Source organism: Telopea speciosissima, chromosome 1 (assembly GCF_018873765.1).
Source record: "Telopea speciosissima isolate NSW1024214 ecotype Mountain lineage chromosome 1, Tspe_v1, whole genome shotgun sequence".
Taxonomy (NCBI): Eukaryota; Viridiplantae; Streptophyta; class Magnoliopsida; order Proteales; family Proteaceae; genus Telopea; species Telopea speciosissima.
The window spans coordinates 82,894,608-82,910,724 of record NC_057916.1 but is presented as its reverse complement, the minus strand read 5'-3'; the positions used below and the strand labels follow the sequence as shown (position 1 = coordinate 82,910,724).

The window sequence follows — 16,117 nt, the reverse complement described above, 5'->3', positions numbered from 1 at the left end:
AATTACGCAGAGATTAATGGTTTCCTGTTCCCTCAAGAAGTTGCTTGCGCAGTTTGATTTCACATTTTGAAGTCAATTAATAGTTCTGTTCTTCGTCTACCTTCGAACATGCGATCGTTGCAGTCATACCGGTCCTTGGCGCGATTCACCATAGCCACCCAAGGGACCCTTCGAAGCTCATCATTTGTTAGTGCACAGCGTTGTCCGGGCAATATAGCAGTTGCCCAGTTTAGATCATCGCCATTTCGATCTATTTTGAATAATGGGTCATCCAATTTACACCCTCAGAGAACCCTTTCTCCTGGTTTTCTAGGCAACATCTCAAGCTATCGAGCATATTCATCATTTTTTGGTGGCAAAAGGGATGGTTCACAAAACCCAGAAGTCTCTGCTGCGAGTGATTCGAATGTTGACACGAGTAATGTGGTTGCAAACGACTGGATTGATAATGTTAAGCATGCTCTGCAGTCAGCAACGGAGGTTGCGGCTCAAACGGGGCAAAAGGTTAAAGAGGCATCAGATGAACTTACTCCTCATGTTCAACAATTGCTCGATTCGAATCCATACCTAAGAAATATATTAATTCCGATTGGTGGGACTTTGACTGCTACCATGTTGGCTTGGCTGGTCATGCCGAGGCTGTTGAGGAAATTTCACAAATACTCAATGCAAGGAACTGCTGCATTGCTATCCGGGAACCTATCTGAGGCACATCCCTATGAGAAAAGCTTTTGGGGTGCTTTAGAAGACCCTGTGCGATATCTCTTCACCTTCATGGCATTCTCTCAGTTGTGAGTTGTTTCTTAGTTCGTTAAGCTCTCAGCCTAATTGGGCAAAACTTCATTTCCATGGCCTTTCTGTTTGCAATCCTCCACTATAAACTGGATAAGTTGATATGATCTTCTTGTCATTTCCATGTGCAGAGGTGTGATCGTTGCTCCGACCACAATTGCATCTCACTACATTGCTCAAGCTTGGAGGGGTGCAGTTATAATCTCCTTTGTATGGTTTCTCCATAGGTGGAAAGCAAATGTATTTTCTCGTGCTCTGACTGCCCAGAATGTGGTAGGGATTGATCGAGAAAAGTTGCTAACTCTAGACAGACTCTCATCTGTGGGTCTATTTGTCTTGGGATTGATGGCTTTTGCAGAGGCATGTGGGGTGGCTGTGCAATCTATTGTGACTGTTGGAGGAATAGGAGGTGAGTTTTAGATGTTGTTACTTGTGTTAATTTCTTTTCTGCTCCACATATGATCAGAAGATTCAGAGTAAATATTTAATGGCAAACTTACTTTATCTTGGTTTTGCAAACTTCTTTTGGGAAGTACGCCACAGATTGGTGGGTAATTGGGAACAGTAGACAGTTCTGCAAAAGTAGCTAAGCTGATAATCGTCCCCTCCCCCCCTTTTTGTAAAACATGCTGCAAGTATTTTATTATGTAATTTTGTGTGTATATTGGGCTTGCAACCTGTACTAATCAAGAAAAGTAGCAAGACATAACAATAAGCACAATGATTTCTAACCTTTTGACTTCATACTAGGTGGTTACATTTTGACTTTGAACTGTATGGTATGCTAGCAGATGGGAGGTGTCTCCCACATAACCCTATTGCTTCTAAATTGAATTTTTGTTTATACGTGATATTGGTTCAACGAGTTGTCCCTTCTCATTATTTACAACTCCCTAATCACCCAAACAATGAATGGGATGCCTATTCCTAGATGTACCAGTTGAGGGGAAAGAGATAGGGAAGCTCACCAGCTGGGAAGAATATAAGTTAAAATCCCAATTGCCAATTCCCTGTTTACCAATCTCTTCAACATGCCCAGGGCCACTCTCACTCCAATCAGTTTCAGGAACAGGAACAGCATGCACCCAAACAAGGACAAGGTCTCTACTCAACTTGTGCATTTTGGCGGGAATATGGTCTCGCTGTATGCCTTGTTCCGCCCAAGAACTGAGGGTCCTGCAAAGCCAAAACAATAACAAATAATTCATAAAAAAGAACCATTTCTTGTCTATCTATTTGTCTATCATATATCTGGTATATAATCAGGAAAGGAAGAATTATCTCATATTTGGTGTACCAGGATCTGGCCAACGATGTGGTTTGGCCCAATGGCATGAGAACAAAGTGGCAGGCGATTGTGAGGAAGGAACTGACTGCAAGCTGTACTAGTTAATCAGTGAATAACAAATGTTTTTTCTTTGTTTTTTTAAAGAATCAAGATAGAATACAACAATAATGGTGCAGCTCCCCCAAACACTCAAACGACAACAAGGGCAGTAAAGCCCAAACAAAAGACTTAAATCTCCCCCAACTTCCTTATGAGGAAAATCTTCCTCATTGTTTGCTATGTTATGTAAATAAATGATGTTGCCTTCAACTAATAGAAAAGTTAGTACTTTAATATGTTTTTAGAGGAATGTAAGCAGACTTTAGGCCCTGCACACCATATTTATGTGCCTTCTTTGTTTTTTTTTTGGGGGGGGGGGGGTGAACTTTCAAATGTTAAAATCTACTGGAACAATGTGAAGGACCATGTTAACACACTTTCCTCTTTGTTTAAAATATCTATGATTCCAATCTGTAAGTCCCGATGATCTCTTTAGCAATCCTCAGTATCCTGAATGATGATTTATTTATAAGCTTCTGGTCTCCAAAAAGTGATATTGCTGTATTTTTTTTCTAGTCTTTTATCTATAATATTTTTCCTTGAAGCCCTTCAACTTTGTATGGAGAAGGACCATGTATTTCTATCTTAGAATAACATTCATCCACTTGCTACTGTTTTCTTAAGAATTTGATATTTAATCCACAATCAACAGTGTATTGGCTTCTTAAGACACTTGTACTGCAAGTTTATAGATTTTATGTGTCTGTGTTCTACAAGCAATTTCCCTACTCTCAAAAAGAGTACACTTTTGACAGTTTCCCGACCTCAATCATTCCATCTTGAGTTCTTTCCATAACGATCGACAAAGTGGCACAAAAGGGCATTGCACTTTCACGTGGTGCAGTGTGTGTGTGTGTGTAAGCATAATTGCCTCATCATCCCACCACATGGCGAAACTAATGTGAACTGTGGAGACAAGCTTGCCTATACTGACCGTGTAATGGAAATTTTGCTTATATATTATTTGCACACTAACTAATGCACCTTGCATAGATTCATTACTATGCGACCAGGTCTTTTCTCATCCAATGGGGAAACCATTTCCCTATGTATTAATTATCCCTAAATTCAATCCAAAATGCTAGCCAGAATTCTCAATTATGGACTGAAGCAATATTGTGTTATTATTATTATTGTTGTTGTTATGATCATTTGTTAAAATTATTAGTACTCTTCTATTTGCAAGTAGATCTGATTTTTCTCCATATCATCCATGCAGGAGTTGCCACTGCTTTTGCATCTAGAGACATTCTTGGGAATGTGCTGAGTGGGTTGTCCATGCAGTTTTCAAAGCCTTTTTCCCTGGGAGATACCATAAAAGTAAATTAAACACTTTTCTTTTTTCATCATACCTATTAAAAAGGGCGTACCCAGTGCACGAGGCTAGCGTCATAATGTACACAACCTTACCCCTGCTTTCACAAAGAGATTGTTTCCAGACTCGAACCTGTGACCACTTGGTCACAATGGAGCAACCTTACCGTTGCACCAAGGCCCACCCTCTTTTCATCATACCTATTGACCTTATTAATTATTCAATGTGGTTTTTTCATTATCACAAATTTAATCATGGTTAAGATGTTTCTTCTTTTGCATTAGATATCTGCTGTGAGCCTCACAGGATGCAATTGCTACATAATTTAGTAATAGTGTTTGGTTGCAAGAGTACTTCAGTCTAATTGTATGGCATATAGACTGCTGTCCTTGAGGAAACATTTCAGTTAGTTATTAAAGATTCATTATAATGTTAATGCCTAAATTTTTTACTTAGAATGCATGGCCTTCTGAGGTACCACTAGGATTAGTTTGTCCACTTCGCGAGTGTCTCACTTTGGTGGATTGGTCGAATTACTCAAACCTACTTCAGTACTATGCCCTATGGATTTTTTCAGGCTCAGACGGTGGTAGAACAACTAAATTTTATATCAGAAAATTTCATTTTGGAATTCGGAGACTGTGTTTGGTTGCCACCCAAATGAAATTATTTCATTTTGGAATCCCATGGCATTTGAATGCAAAAGGTTATGCTTTGCCATGGACTCATCTCAATTCTTGACTGGCTTGCCAATTAAATAGAAATAAATTTATCTAACATTTTTCATAAGGTGTTTTGTTATACATTATTGATTCTCATTTTAATGACACTTGAGATGAATCCCTTCTTATGAAGAGCCTACTAACTGAAAAATTAAAATGTAGTAGGTCCATTCCAAGTGGCAACCATATGCAGTGTGAAATCTCTTATTATGGCACACTAGACTTTTATGTTCAAGAATGCAATATGTTGGCTTGGATGGGATTATGTTTAATTTAATCCTATGCCGATCAGAAAATACGAACCTGAACCTCTTGGAAAGGTCCCGCTGGATCTCTAATATGGAACATTTGGTTACAGCTTGCCTCGTCAACTGAAAACCCCAAATAGTGGGATAGAAAGGTGGCTTGAATGGAGTTGGCAGGCCGGTCAAGCTGTACTGCCATTTAACCTCTTATCCATAATTTTGTTGTTGTAATTATTGTTGTTTCCTGGTTTCAAATTTGTTCCTTGGGCTGAAGAAAACAATTACTTCTGCAGGCTGGATCGATAGAAGGTCAAGTGGTAGAAATGGGACTTACAACTACATCCTTACTGAATGCCGAGAAGTTCCCTGTCATAGTTCCAAATTCCCTGTTTTCTAGTCAGGTGTGCTTTTCTTTAATTTTCTATCTTTTAATTAGCATTTAAAATTCACTCACCCCAGAATCCAGATCACTCATGGGATCCTACTGGCGCTCACTTCTGGGTTCATACCTTGCATTTTGCCATTTCCCCCCTAAGTTTTGGTACTCTACGTTTTTCACTTCTGAGTAACTAATCAGGGTAACGAATACACCAAGTAGATCTGTTCTGTAGATGCTTCAAACCTATTTGGATGCGCACATAGATCTGTGAATCTGTGCTCTTTTGTAGAATGAATTTTTATCATTTTGCAGAATGGTATTCGCACAAATTTACTCCTGCTGCGCTGCCCATGCAAATATCTAAATGCACCCAAAGAATATGAACATGTAGCGGGACATGATTCTTTTGATATTTTAGAGGTTGAATTTGATTAAAAATCAGTTCCCAATTTTTTTTTTTTGGTAATTGAGCCAATGTAAGACTTGATCCAAATATTTGGATATAAAAATGAGTGATTTTATGATGAACTGCAAACACATGCAATCATTATAAGATTATGAACTAAATACCTGGATAAAAGATGAGTGAATTTATGACAAACTGCAAACACATGCAATCAGAGCTTTGTTGGTGTGGGGTAGGTAGGATGAACCCTAGATTCAGAATTACACACTCTGTAACAAGATCACAAGCAAAACCCTAAAACAGAATTTAAGTCAACAATTTGGTGGAAGTCTACTTTTTTCTGATGAAGGTCAGATTTTGGCCAAGGTTCACAAACCAATAGAATAATAACCCAACCTCAAAATACTGTGATGTTCCAACGATTAGATTGTAAAGCATAGGGTATGTCCACAATTAGCAAGTAAGGTTCCTAAAATCTAGGAACTCAAATAACAGTGCATCAACAACTCAGATGGATACCAAATTCTGGTGGATTATAGTATCCCAATAATAGAACAAATTCCCAAATGATATTGGCAATCAAACGGTCAGATTGAGATTAATTAACAAAGAACCAAGTCTGGAAAATTAAGTTGGACAGAATAGGAGTTTTATTGGATCTCCAGATCAGAGGTTCTGATCAGCTTCATACCAAAGTCGAGGACCACTCTAGAATAGTACTTGAATGCCCCAACAGCTGGGGATGATCTGCTGGTCAGATCCATACTTGGTTAAAACATCCTGTTATAACAAACACCAACCAAAACACGAAAAGAAACAAAAACAGAGCAAGATGACACAAAGATTTAACGTGGTTCACACACCAGTATGGTGTGCTACATCCATGGGCAAAGACGAAGCTGTTTCACTATGTAAATCGGAGAAAGTTATGATGGAGAATTCTCAAGAACACCCAAAACGGTGTTGTTGCTCTCTCCCTGAAACCCTAAAACGAAAACCCCCAAATCTTACTCTTTACAACAAAGTGGGTAAAGAACATAAATACTCCTCCATCGGATCCGGGTCGATCCATTGGGTCGGGTCGAACCGTACAAATCTCAGAAAAAGTTCCACTTGGGTCGCCACCGCTACCATCATAGATCTTAGACAAAGTTCCATTCGGGTCGCCACAAAAAAATGTCGGAGCGGGTCATTCTTCGAAACGGGTCCAAGAATTCGAGACACACATAACACATCCATACTTAGTTAAAACGTTTTAAACAGGTTCCCGAATTTTTCCTTATAAAATGTGTTTTCCCGAACTGATGTCAAATGAATGCCAAAAAACGGGTTCGTTTGACTTCAGTGTATTAAACGCGTCTTTTTATTCAAAAACCCGGCTTTATGTGAAGCAAACTTTTTTTTACTTCATTAACGAGACCTGAGTTGGTCCCCACCATTCAACACACATGGGTGACGCCGAAAAACCACAAAATGCTGAAGGTAGCTTGGAAGGGAATCTTGGACTCTCTTTTATAGCCTTGCATTTTTGTTCAAGTCCACCAACTAACATTGTGGGATTAAAAATGGTCGCTTGAGAGTTGAGAGCACTAACTGCCTGGCTGCAAATCCTCTACAGATTTGTATCTTGTGGAAACATCCCAAACAACCTCCCAATGGTTGCTATGCCCATCGGCCCTACGCGACATGTGACACTTGACTTAAAGGCACTGGATTCTCATAAAATGGTTGTGATAATTTTTGGAACCTGATTGATAAACGTTAAAACACCGTGATTGTCAACTGTGTGAGACATCTACGATAGATTGAAAAGTTGAGTTAGACTGAAGATCCAATCCAAAGATCTCTATAACATTAACCATTGTCCATTCCATCTTCACTTTTTTTTTTAAACCTATTTTGATCGGTTTTAATCAAAGTCCATGTTCAATGGGGTTGACAATGAGGGTTATCTTATGGTAATATGGTACTCCCTCGTATACTTTATCATTTATTTCCTTAAATCTTATGGTAATATTGTACTCCCTAATCGGGTTGTCAACAGTGAGATAGGCATCAAGGCTCAAGCTATCATGTGGGCTGGGCACGTTGACCTCTTGATTATGAATTTGCTTCTTTTATAGCAATATAGTCTAATAGGCCTTAATATAAAATGTAAGCATAAGAGATTAATTGATAAGTAAAAAGATAATTAATAAAGTTTTTGAATAATTGGATGTTATGATTGTTTTGAACTTTGAATGCAGACATTAATTAGGTAACAATTCCTCAATTTATATGTGTATATTGCTGTTTTATTGGTCTAGTACTTGAAAAATCTAAACGTTTCAAACGTGTACCATCCATTTTTTTTCCATTCTCGAAATGTTTGGCCTTTTTTTACTGCCCCGTTTAATTTCCTAAAACATTTTAAACGCGCCGTCCCAAACAAAGTTTTTTTTGCCATTCCCATTTTAATTTAGTATGGTCAGATCTCCCTTAATAACCAATATCAATATTAACAACAAGAAGCCCAAAAGTCTCCAGCAAACTTGATAAATAACAGATGAAGCAACAGTTACTTGAAGAAGAAAAAACCATAGAATAGAAAGGAAGAATGTGACCTTTGGCTTCCCACTAGTAATCTTGGATCAGAATCAATCTGATCCCAAGAATTTCTCACTATTAACTGAGTCTCACAGCATGCAGACCTTCTCAGCAGCAAAATAAAAGGCTCAAGCCAAAATCTCATTAATCAAAATTCGTGTACAAGGCTAGACCTCCTTACAAATGTATATAGAAGAGTCAAAAACAGACTCACACACTAAAAAGGAAAGAATAAGGTAACATAAACTAATTAGGAAACTAAAATAATGAAGGAAATTGATTCAAAACAGGATTGGACTTATAGAATCCTAATCCAGCCTAGCTAAAGCATTTAATAACAATTAAACTAAATACATAAAGACACTTACTTAACTTATTCCATATGTCTAGCCTCTACCCATATTATAGGCCCATTAAAGTGGCCTATTACCATGAAAACACATGGGATCAAAGGCCCAACACATACATAACCCAACCTTATTTTTCTAATAAAATAAGCTCATGTAGGTGATTTAATTGAATCAATTCTACCTGGTTTGAAGAAACTCAACCTCAAGTTTTGAAAATATAGGAATCAACTTTATATGGTGAACACCTGTCTTCGAACTATAATAAAACTTTGGCAGCTTGTGGATGTTAGGAATGTAGTCTTCGAGGTGTGGAGCTTTCTCTTCAAAGAACCTTGGTGGCATAACAAACTCTATGTGATCAACCTCTGAATCAGTATCAATTGTGAATGTCATATTCGTAGAACCCTCAACTTCGGTAACCTTATCATCGAAGACTCGAGGCACAAGCTCTACCTCTTCAAGAACAACATCATAAATGTTCATGATTTTTTTGTGGGGGTGTTCTCAGCCACCACATCATCTTGCACTGTTTCAGTTTTGTCTACTTTGATCTCTTCAATGTAGATCTCTTTAGTAGAACTAGAATCTTCTACCTGTTGATCTTTTTCTTTGAAGCTTCAAGCATTGTCTCTTCTTTATCATCACAGTTCACTGTATTACTTCGACTTTATCTTCAACTTCAGGCTCCTTTTCTTTAACTGGTGCTCTCTCAATTTCCTTTGACAATGTAACAGTGAATTCAGCCTCAGCCTTTGCCTTAACATTGTTGTGTCAGTTTTCCAACACTCTCCAACTTGCAAATTGAACTTTATATATGGCTGCTTCAAGTTTTCAACTTCTTTAAATTCCTTTTGGTGTTAATATTGTTGAAGGGTTTGGATACGCTTTGGGAGGTACTTGTTCTTCAACTTGCACTTCATCTCTTCCCAAGTCCTAGGTTCACGTCTTCTAAATCTAAGCCCTTCATGGAATCTCCACTAATCTTTAGCAGGACCAATCAATCGTGAACAAACAAATCTAAGCTTCCTCTACTCTGTCAAGTTGTACCAGTCAAAATATTCTTCTAGAGAAGCTAACCAATCAAGGAATATCCGTGTCTTTCCAAAAAAATAAGGAACTTCTGAATCCACCTTCTTTGTAGTAATATCAGTCTTAGGAAGTGCATAATATGTAGGTGTAGGAATTCTCTGTGTCCACCTTCTTTGTCATATTGTTCTCTGTGGCAAATCTAAGCTTCCTCTCCTCTGTCAAGTTGTAAAGGGCGTACCCAGTGCCCAAGGCTCTCCTCTGTCTAGTTGTACCAGTCAAAATATTCTTCTAGAGAAGCTAACCAATCAAGGAATATTTGTGTCTTTCCAACAAAATAAGGAACTTCTGGATCCACCTTCTTTGTAGTAATATCAGTCCTAGGAAGTGCATAATATGTAGGTGTAGGAATTCTTTGTGGCAACCTTCCCTGGTATCGCTTAGTGTTTTGTGATGTAGCTGGTGCCAGATAATGCTCACCTTTATGGTCGGTCGTCTGGAGTGTGCTGATGTAGTGACAGTGTATCAACACGTTGTGACACTATATCCAGACGATGCTCCATGGATACCATTCAATCAGACATATTCTTAATCATATCAGCAAATCGGCGCATAGAAATCTAATCATCTCTTGACTCTTTAGGGTTAAAACTTGGAGTAGCCATAGCTTTGATACCAAATTGGTGGAGGGTAGGTAGGATGAACCCTAGGTTCAGAATTACACACCCCCATAACAAGATCACAAATAAAACCCTAAAACAGAATTTAAGTTAACAGTATGATCAAAGTCAACTTTTTCTGATGAAGGTCAGAGTTTGACTAAGGTTCACAAACTAATAAAATAACCAAACCCCAAAATACTGCGATGTTCCAACGATTAGATTGTAAACCATTAGGTTTGTCCAGAAGTAGAAGTAAAGTTCCTAAAATCTAGGAACTCAAATAACAGCGCATTAACAACTCAGATGGATACCAAATTCTGGTGGACTGTAGCAGTCCAATAATAGAACAGATTCCTAAAAGATATTGACAATCAAACAGTCGAATTGAGATCAATTAACAAAGAAACTAATCTGGAAAATTAAGTTAGACAGAATAGGAGGTTTAATGGATCTCCAGAGCAGAGGCTCTGATTAGGTTCATACCCAGGTTGAGGGCTACTCTAGAACAGTGCTTGAATGCCTCAAAAGATGGGGATGATCTGTGGTCAGATCTCCCTTAACAGACAATATCAATATTACAAAAACAAGCCCAAAAGTCTCCAGCAAGTTTGGTAAGTAACAGATGAAACAGCACTCACTTTTAGAAGAAAAAACAGAGAATACAAAGGAAGAATGTGACCTTTGGCTTCCCACCTGCAATCCTAGATCAGAATTGCACTGATCCCAAGGATTTCCCACTCTTAACTAAGTCTCACAACATGCATACTTTCTTAGCAGCAAAAGAAAAGGCTCAAGCCAAAATCTCTCTAATCAAAATTCGTGTACAAGGCTGGACATCTTTACATACTTATATAGAAGACTCATAAACAGACTCAAACACTAAAAAATAAAGGCTTAACCCAATCCTTAAGTAATAAGGTAACATAAACTGACTAGGAATGGGACCTCCACCTCCCTCTGGCTCGATCCTTGGCATCCCCTAGGAGTCCTTTACAATCTCAATGGTGCCCATTCGGTTTACTCTTTTGGTATCCCTAAATCTATCCCACTCTCTGCAATCATCTCCCATGCACCTAGTCCCCCCTCCCCCTTTCCCCCATGTCTCACCTAGGTCTGGGCCTCTCTTCCCCCCCCCCCCCCCCCCATCCCTCACATTCGGACAAGGTTATTTGGCTCCCCTCCCCTAATGGGATTTTTAGTTCCACCTCTGCTTGGGATTTTGTTAGGCCCATACCCCCCCCCCAGTCCCTTGGCACAAACTAGTTTGGTTCAGAGGCCATATCCCCCGCCATAGCTTCAACATTTGGAGAACCCTTAAACTATGCCTCCTCACCCAATCAATTCTCCTTCATCGCCACTTCATCGTCTCCCCCTCCTATATTCTTTGAATGGTATAAAGGATGTCAATCACCTTTTCTTTTCTCCCACTTAGCCTCCACTATTTGGAAGAAAGCTTTGTACTCCATTTGGCCCCGTAGGAGGAGACCCCTACCCTTCGCTCGGGAGTAGCTTTGGTTGGGTATGACTTTTTCTGGCAGTTCAATCTGTGATGCTGCCAGCAAACTTGTGTTTGGGGCCGCTATCTCTCACTTTTGGATGGAGTAGAATCTTCGAAGATGGACCTCTAACTCTCGTTCCATTGAATTGATTTGGAAAGCCATCTTCTTTGATTTCAGCTCTAGGCTTCATATGTTCCCCCATGGTCGCCTTTCTGATACCCCAAGGAACAGGCATATTGTTGTATCCTGGGGTTTGGATGTATCTCTTTTCCAGTCTCCTGGCCCGCCTTCCTAGGACTTGAGGCTTGTATAGCTCCCCCATTTTTCCCCTGTGTATTCCTCCCCCCCCCCCTCTCCCTCTTTTCCCCTTTGGGGTTTTGGTAATGAAATTTTTATTCACAAAAAAAAAAAAAAAAGACTAGGAAACTGATTCAATACAGGACTGGGCTTATAGAATCCTAATCCAGCCTATCTAAAACATAAATAAGAATTAAAATAAAGAAATGAAGACGCTTACTTTGTTAATCCCATATGCCTAACCTCTGCCCATATTATGGGCCCATTATAGTGGCCTATTACGATGAAAATGCATTGGATCAAAGGCCCAACCATAAATAACCCAACCCAAAGCTTGTTACTAATAAAATAAGCTCATGTAGCCATGTAGGTGATTTAACTGCCTCACTTATCCATTTCTGTGGCTATTGATTCTATATTATCTGTTGCAAAGCCATGAGCCGTTTATTGGTAGTCTTCATGTCTATGTTTAGGAGCATTAGGTTGGATAGAAAGAAGAGCAAATGAGTAAAAGGCAGCTGTGGCTCTAAATAGTGGATTGGTGAAATGCCAAACTGGGGGGGGGGGATTTATGGTTATTTATGTTGTATTTAATCGATACCAACAACAACAATAATAATAACTTAGTGTGGTGGTTCCATTGAATTTTCTGATGGTTGCTTTCTCATGCACAGTTCTGTTTGTTTCTATGCTAAAAATTGGAAATATTTTCTTTGAATTAGTTGTTAGTTACAGCTCGATAGACCATATCACTGGCCTTTTTTGATTTTATTTTATCCGACCATATCACTGGCCTAAAACTATTTCTTTAGTGATAATTACAACTTACATGGCTGTGTTCTTCTGGGAGATATAAGAAATATTTAAATGTATATTGATTTCCATAAATTTAATACATTGAATTACCTTACCTTTTTTTATTTTCGTTGTTGATACATTAAAATAGTGTGTCAAGTGTAATACAATAGAGCTGATTTTGTGGAAGATATTTTAAATATTCCACCCAAAAGGTAAAGAAGCCTTCATTGCAGTTCATCTAGAATGTTCTTTTTTTTTTTTTAATTTCAAAATCCAGGCATTCGGATCTCCATACATTTATGTTCTGTTTTTTTTTCAATAAAATTATTTCCTACTTGCCTAATCAATAGTTGATGAATTGGCCTTCTTCTGTGGATCAAAGTCTTGATTTGCAGTTTTTATACTTCTATGCCTTGTTATGAGATCATCTGCAGTCTTCGTTTCTTATATTGTTTTATTTTTGGCAAGTGGAACTCCTTTTATCCAGGTTGATCAAGGGCATTATGATTGATGACACTTTGAATTTAAACTTTTTAGGTAATAGTGAATAAATCACGTGCCCATTGGCGTGCAATGGTGACCAAGATTCCCTTTCGAATTGATGATCTGGAAAAGATTCCCTCGATTTCAGAGGATGTAAAGTCCATGCTAAGATCTAATCCAAAAGTTTTCTTAGGAAAAGAGGCTCCTTACTGTTTCCTATCTCAAATAGAAAATTCATACGCTGAACTGACTATTGGATGCAACCTTAAACCTATGGTAAGTTTCTTCCACAAATAATTTACTGGTCCATCTTTAATCATTGTTTATTCTGTTAATGCATTTTTTTTTCTTTGATGCATCTGTCCTGATTAGGAAGTAGCGGCTGTCGTCATGATCTTTTACTTTAAACTGGATTGACTATTGACACTGTCAAATTTTCCAGTACAATGTGCAGTTCGTTGAAGGGTTTCTTTCATTTTCTCTAGCAACTACATAATTTCATGCTCTAATGTTTTCTGTTGTTGCTGTAGAGAAAAGATGAATTATACTCTACGGAGCAAGATATTCTGCTGCAGTCAGCCAGGATAATCAAGCTACATGGTGCTGCATTGGGTAGCAATCACACCCTATCTGAGTGGACACATTAGTGATACACTGATTGAGAGGAAACTTCCATTTGTATAAAGGTACCAGTCTCGCCTTTCAACAATTCTGCTATAGTTATTTGATACCTCCAATATGTAGGTTATGCATTTTATTTTTAATTTGTGAGAGGGTTGTTTCTTTTGTGAGCGATCATTCTTCCTTTCATTTGGATAATAGTAGAATTCTTTAATTAATAGAAATTTATCTTACTGTTATGGGACATTTAAGTTGACACTTGTATATATGCTAGTGTTTCATGATAGAACCAAATCACATTGAGATAAATGCAATTTCCTAGAGATGACATGGTTGTGAAGAATGTTGACAGCCATTTTCTCTGAAACAGTGGCCAGTATTTTTGTCAAAGCATTTGGAAGATAATTTTTAGCTTTTAATTCTGGCTCACAGAATTTGTGGTCTACATTTTTGGTCAAGAAGCCAGTAGCTGGCTTAGGAACCAACCATTTTCAAGGCCCCAGCTTATGATAGAGAGGAAGGTTCTTATGCCACCAAGGTCCTGTAGTCCACAAACTCAGTCATCCTCTTTTAAGGCAACAAATGATGGTCAGTAGCAGTACTACTAGTACTAGTGCTCTCCTTGTTTACATCAGTCAAACTTAATTTCTCATCTTTGATAGTAGTCCGGTAGTTTTGGGTTAACTTTGTTATCAGGTTTGTTTGGGCATGGCCTAACCCTGAATCTATTTGCCCATTGGGACAATTTAATTTTAGTTTAGGTTTTTCTGGCATTATTTAGTAGCATCGGGAAGCAACCTCTCGGCAAAGTGGTGGGGGGGGGGGGGGTAAGGCTGCGTACATTATGACCCTCCCCAGACCCCGTAGTGGTGGGAGCCTTGTGCACTGGGTAGTGGGTACACCCCTTTTTTTTTACTGATAATATTTGTTGCTTCTTCTATGAGTCCTTTACTTTGGCTACTTGTGTATACATGCATATATTGAGAATCTGAAGTGTTGATTCTTTCACTACTTGATTTTTCCTTGTTTGAAGTCTTGACTTGGGTATTGCTACAGCCTACACTGTCTCGCGAGGATGCAGTTCATCTTGGCAAGTTGAATACGATGGAAGGGAGACTGAAAAGTGATGCTGACTTAATTTTAACTGAGTGAAGAGGTGTAACTGGTGGTTCATGGATCTTGTGGGCTTCATTTTCTTGCTGTATTTCTGTAAAGCATATGTGCAAAATGTTCCGAGAGCAAAGCCTTCATAACGAAAATATATTTTTTAAGGAGTTCATTTTTATTGGATCCAATTGCCATCATGCACCAGTGGTTTACTTCTCATCCTCCTTCCCTCATTCATTTTATACCAACTCTGCCTTTTGCTTCCCTACTCCAAACTCTGTAACTTCAACTACTCTATCATATCACTCTGTTTGTTAGTCTAATACAATGGCTTTAGAGAGTGTGGGGAAGACCAATACTATGACTACTGGTGACTAGTGCTGGCTTTAAGAGGGGTTGGGTGCTGTGAACTACATCTTGAGTACACAATAAGACTATATGAGGCAATTTGACCCTAACCCGTAGATATTGGATACAGATCAACCAATTCAAATTGGTCGGGATTGGCCAATCTGATACCCATTTTTGAATCCATTCATACAATTGTCATACTCACCATTAGGCCCGATCTTGATCTGAATCAGCCAATTCGGCCGATTTGATTCTGATTTTTTTAATCTATGTATTCAAGTATCATAATCATCACATTATCCTTCCACCTTCACATTGCATATATAAGTATACCCAGGAAGGAATCATGTTTGACCCAACCAAAAATCTTTTGCCATAAAGGTTTAAGATGGTGGTTTTGGTAACAATGGCCCAACTCTCGTACCATAGTGTCATGTGTCACAAAATTGTGACTTACTAAGACTCTGTTCACAACCGAATCGAAATCCTCTACTTCCACCTGATCGATATTGTGGTGCGTCTCAAACACAAGTAAGACAAAAAATACCGCCTTATCCCCGCTCGGATCATGACTCGTTCACAACCTCCACTGTGATATTAACGAGGTTACTGTGATGTTCATGACAGATAGGTTTATAAAGTACCTTTATTAATTGCTGTAAGTAACAATGATGATGGTCATGGATAATGGCTTACCAAAAAAGAAAAAAGTAAAAAGGGTAATGGGCATTATCGTCATCTGATACTAACTTTAACATTCCCTTTTTAAATCTGTCGGCGCTTCGGTTATTAATGATGATACGTGCGTAGCCCGCCCGCGGGCGAGCTCCGCGTGGGTTTTCTTTCTTTTCTCTCCCAGTCAAATTACGGAGTTAGTGCGCAACAGGAATCATAGGATGGTTTTAGACGATGCCATTTTCGTAATATCTATACGAAGCCAAGGGCATTTTCTGAAACGTGTTCCTATAACTTGCAAGACCCGACTTCCACGCCCGTATATCATCCACCCGGTCCAAAGTCCGTAACCAGAATTCTGCAATGTGAAGAATTTAAAAAATCAAATAAATTTGGGAGAAAAAACGCCGCCCCTG

General features: G+C 38.7%; 1 protein-coding gene across 2 annotated transcripts; it reads left to right on the top strand.

Moving 5' to 3' along the window:
- The first annotated feature begins 57 nt into the window (after window positions 1-57).
- LOC122649114 (mechanosensitive ion channel protein 1, mitochondrial) lies at window positions 58-14,827 on the top strand. Of its 2 annotated transcripts, none has more exons than XM_043842480.1 (7): window positions 58-791; window positions 924-1,201; window positions 3,399-3,499; window positions 4,755-4,862; window positions 13,002-13,223; window positions 13,478-13,633; window positions 14,650-14,827. In XM_043842480.1, exons 1-6 carry the CDS (start codon window positions 109-111, stop codon window positions 13,592-13,594), a joined length of 1,509 nt encoding a protein of 502 aa, XP_043698415.1. In that variant the 5' UTR covers window positions 58-108; the 3' UTR covers window positions 13,595-13,633; window positions 14,650-14,827. The 2 variants fall into 2 exon arrangements, with proteins under 2 accessions (XP_043698415.1, XP_043698414.1); XM_043842479.1 differs by having other exon boundaries at window positions 14,643-14,827.
- The last annotated feature ends 1,290 nt before the right edge of the window (window positions 14,828-16,117 follow it).

What these genes read in the sequence shown, in the direction of transcription:
- LOC122649114 (XM_043842480.1), top strand. Translation starts at nt 109, where the DNA reads ATGCGATCGTTGCAGTCATACCGGTCCTTGGCGCGATTCACCATAGCC. An exon ending in GACTGTTGGAGGAATAGGAG is followed by an intron (nt 1,202 to 3,398) that starts GTGAGTTTTAGA and finishes TCATCCATGCAG; the next exon opens with GAGTTGCCACTGCTTTTGCA. An exon ending in ATTCCCTGTTTTCTAGTCAG is followed by an intron (nt 4,863 to 13,001) that starts GTGTGCTTTTCT and finishes TAAACTTTTTAG; the next exon opens with GTAATAGTGAATAAATCACG.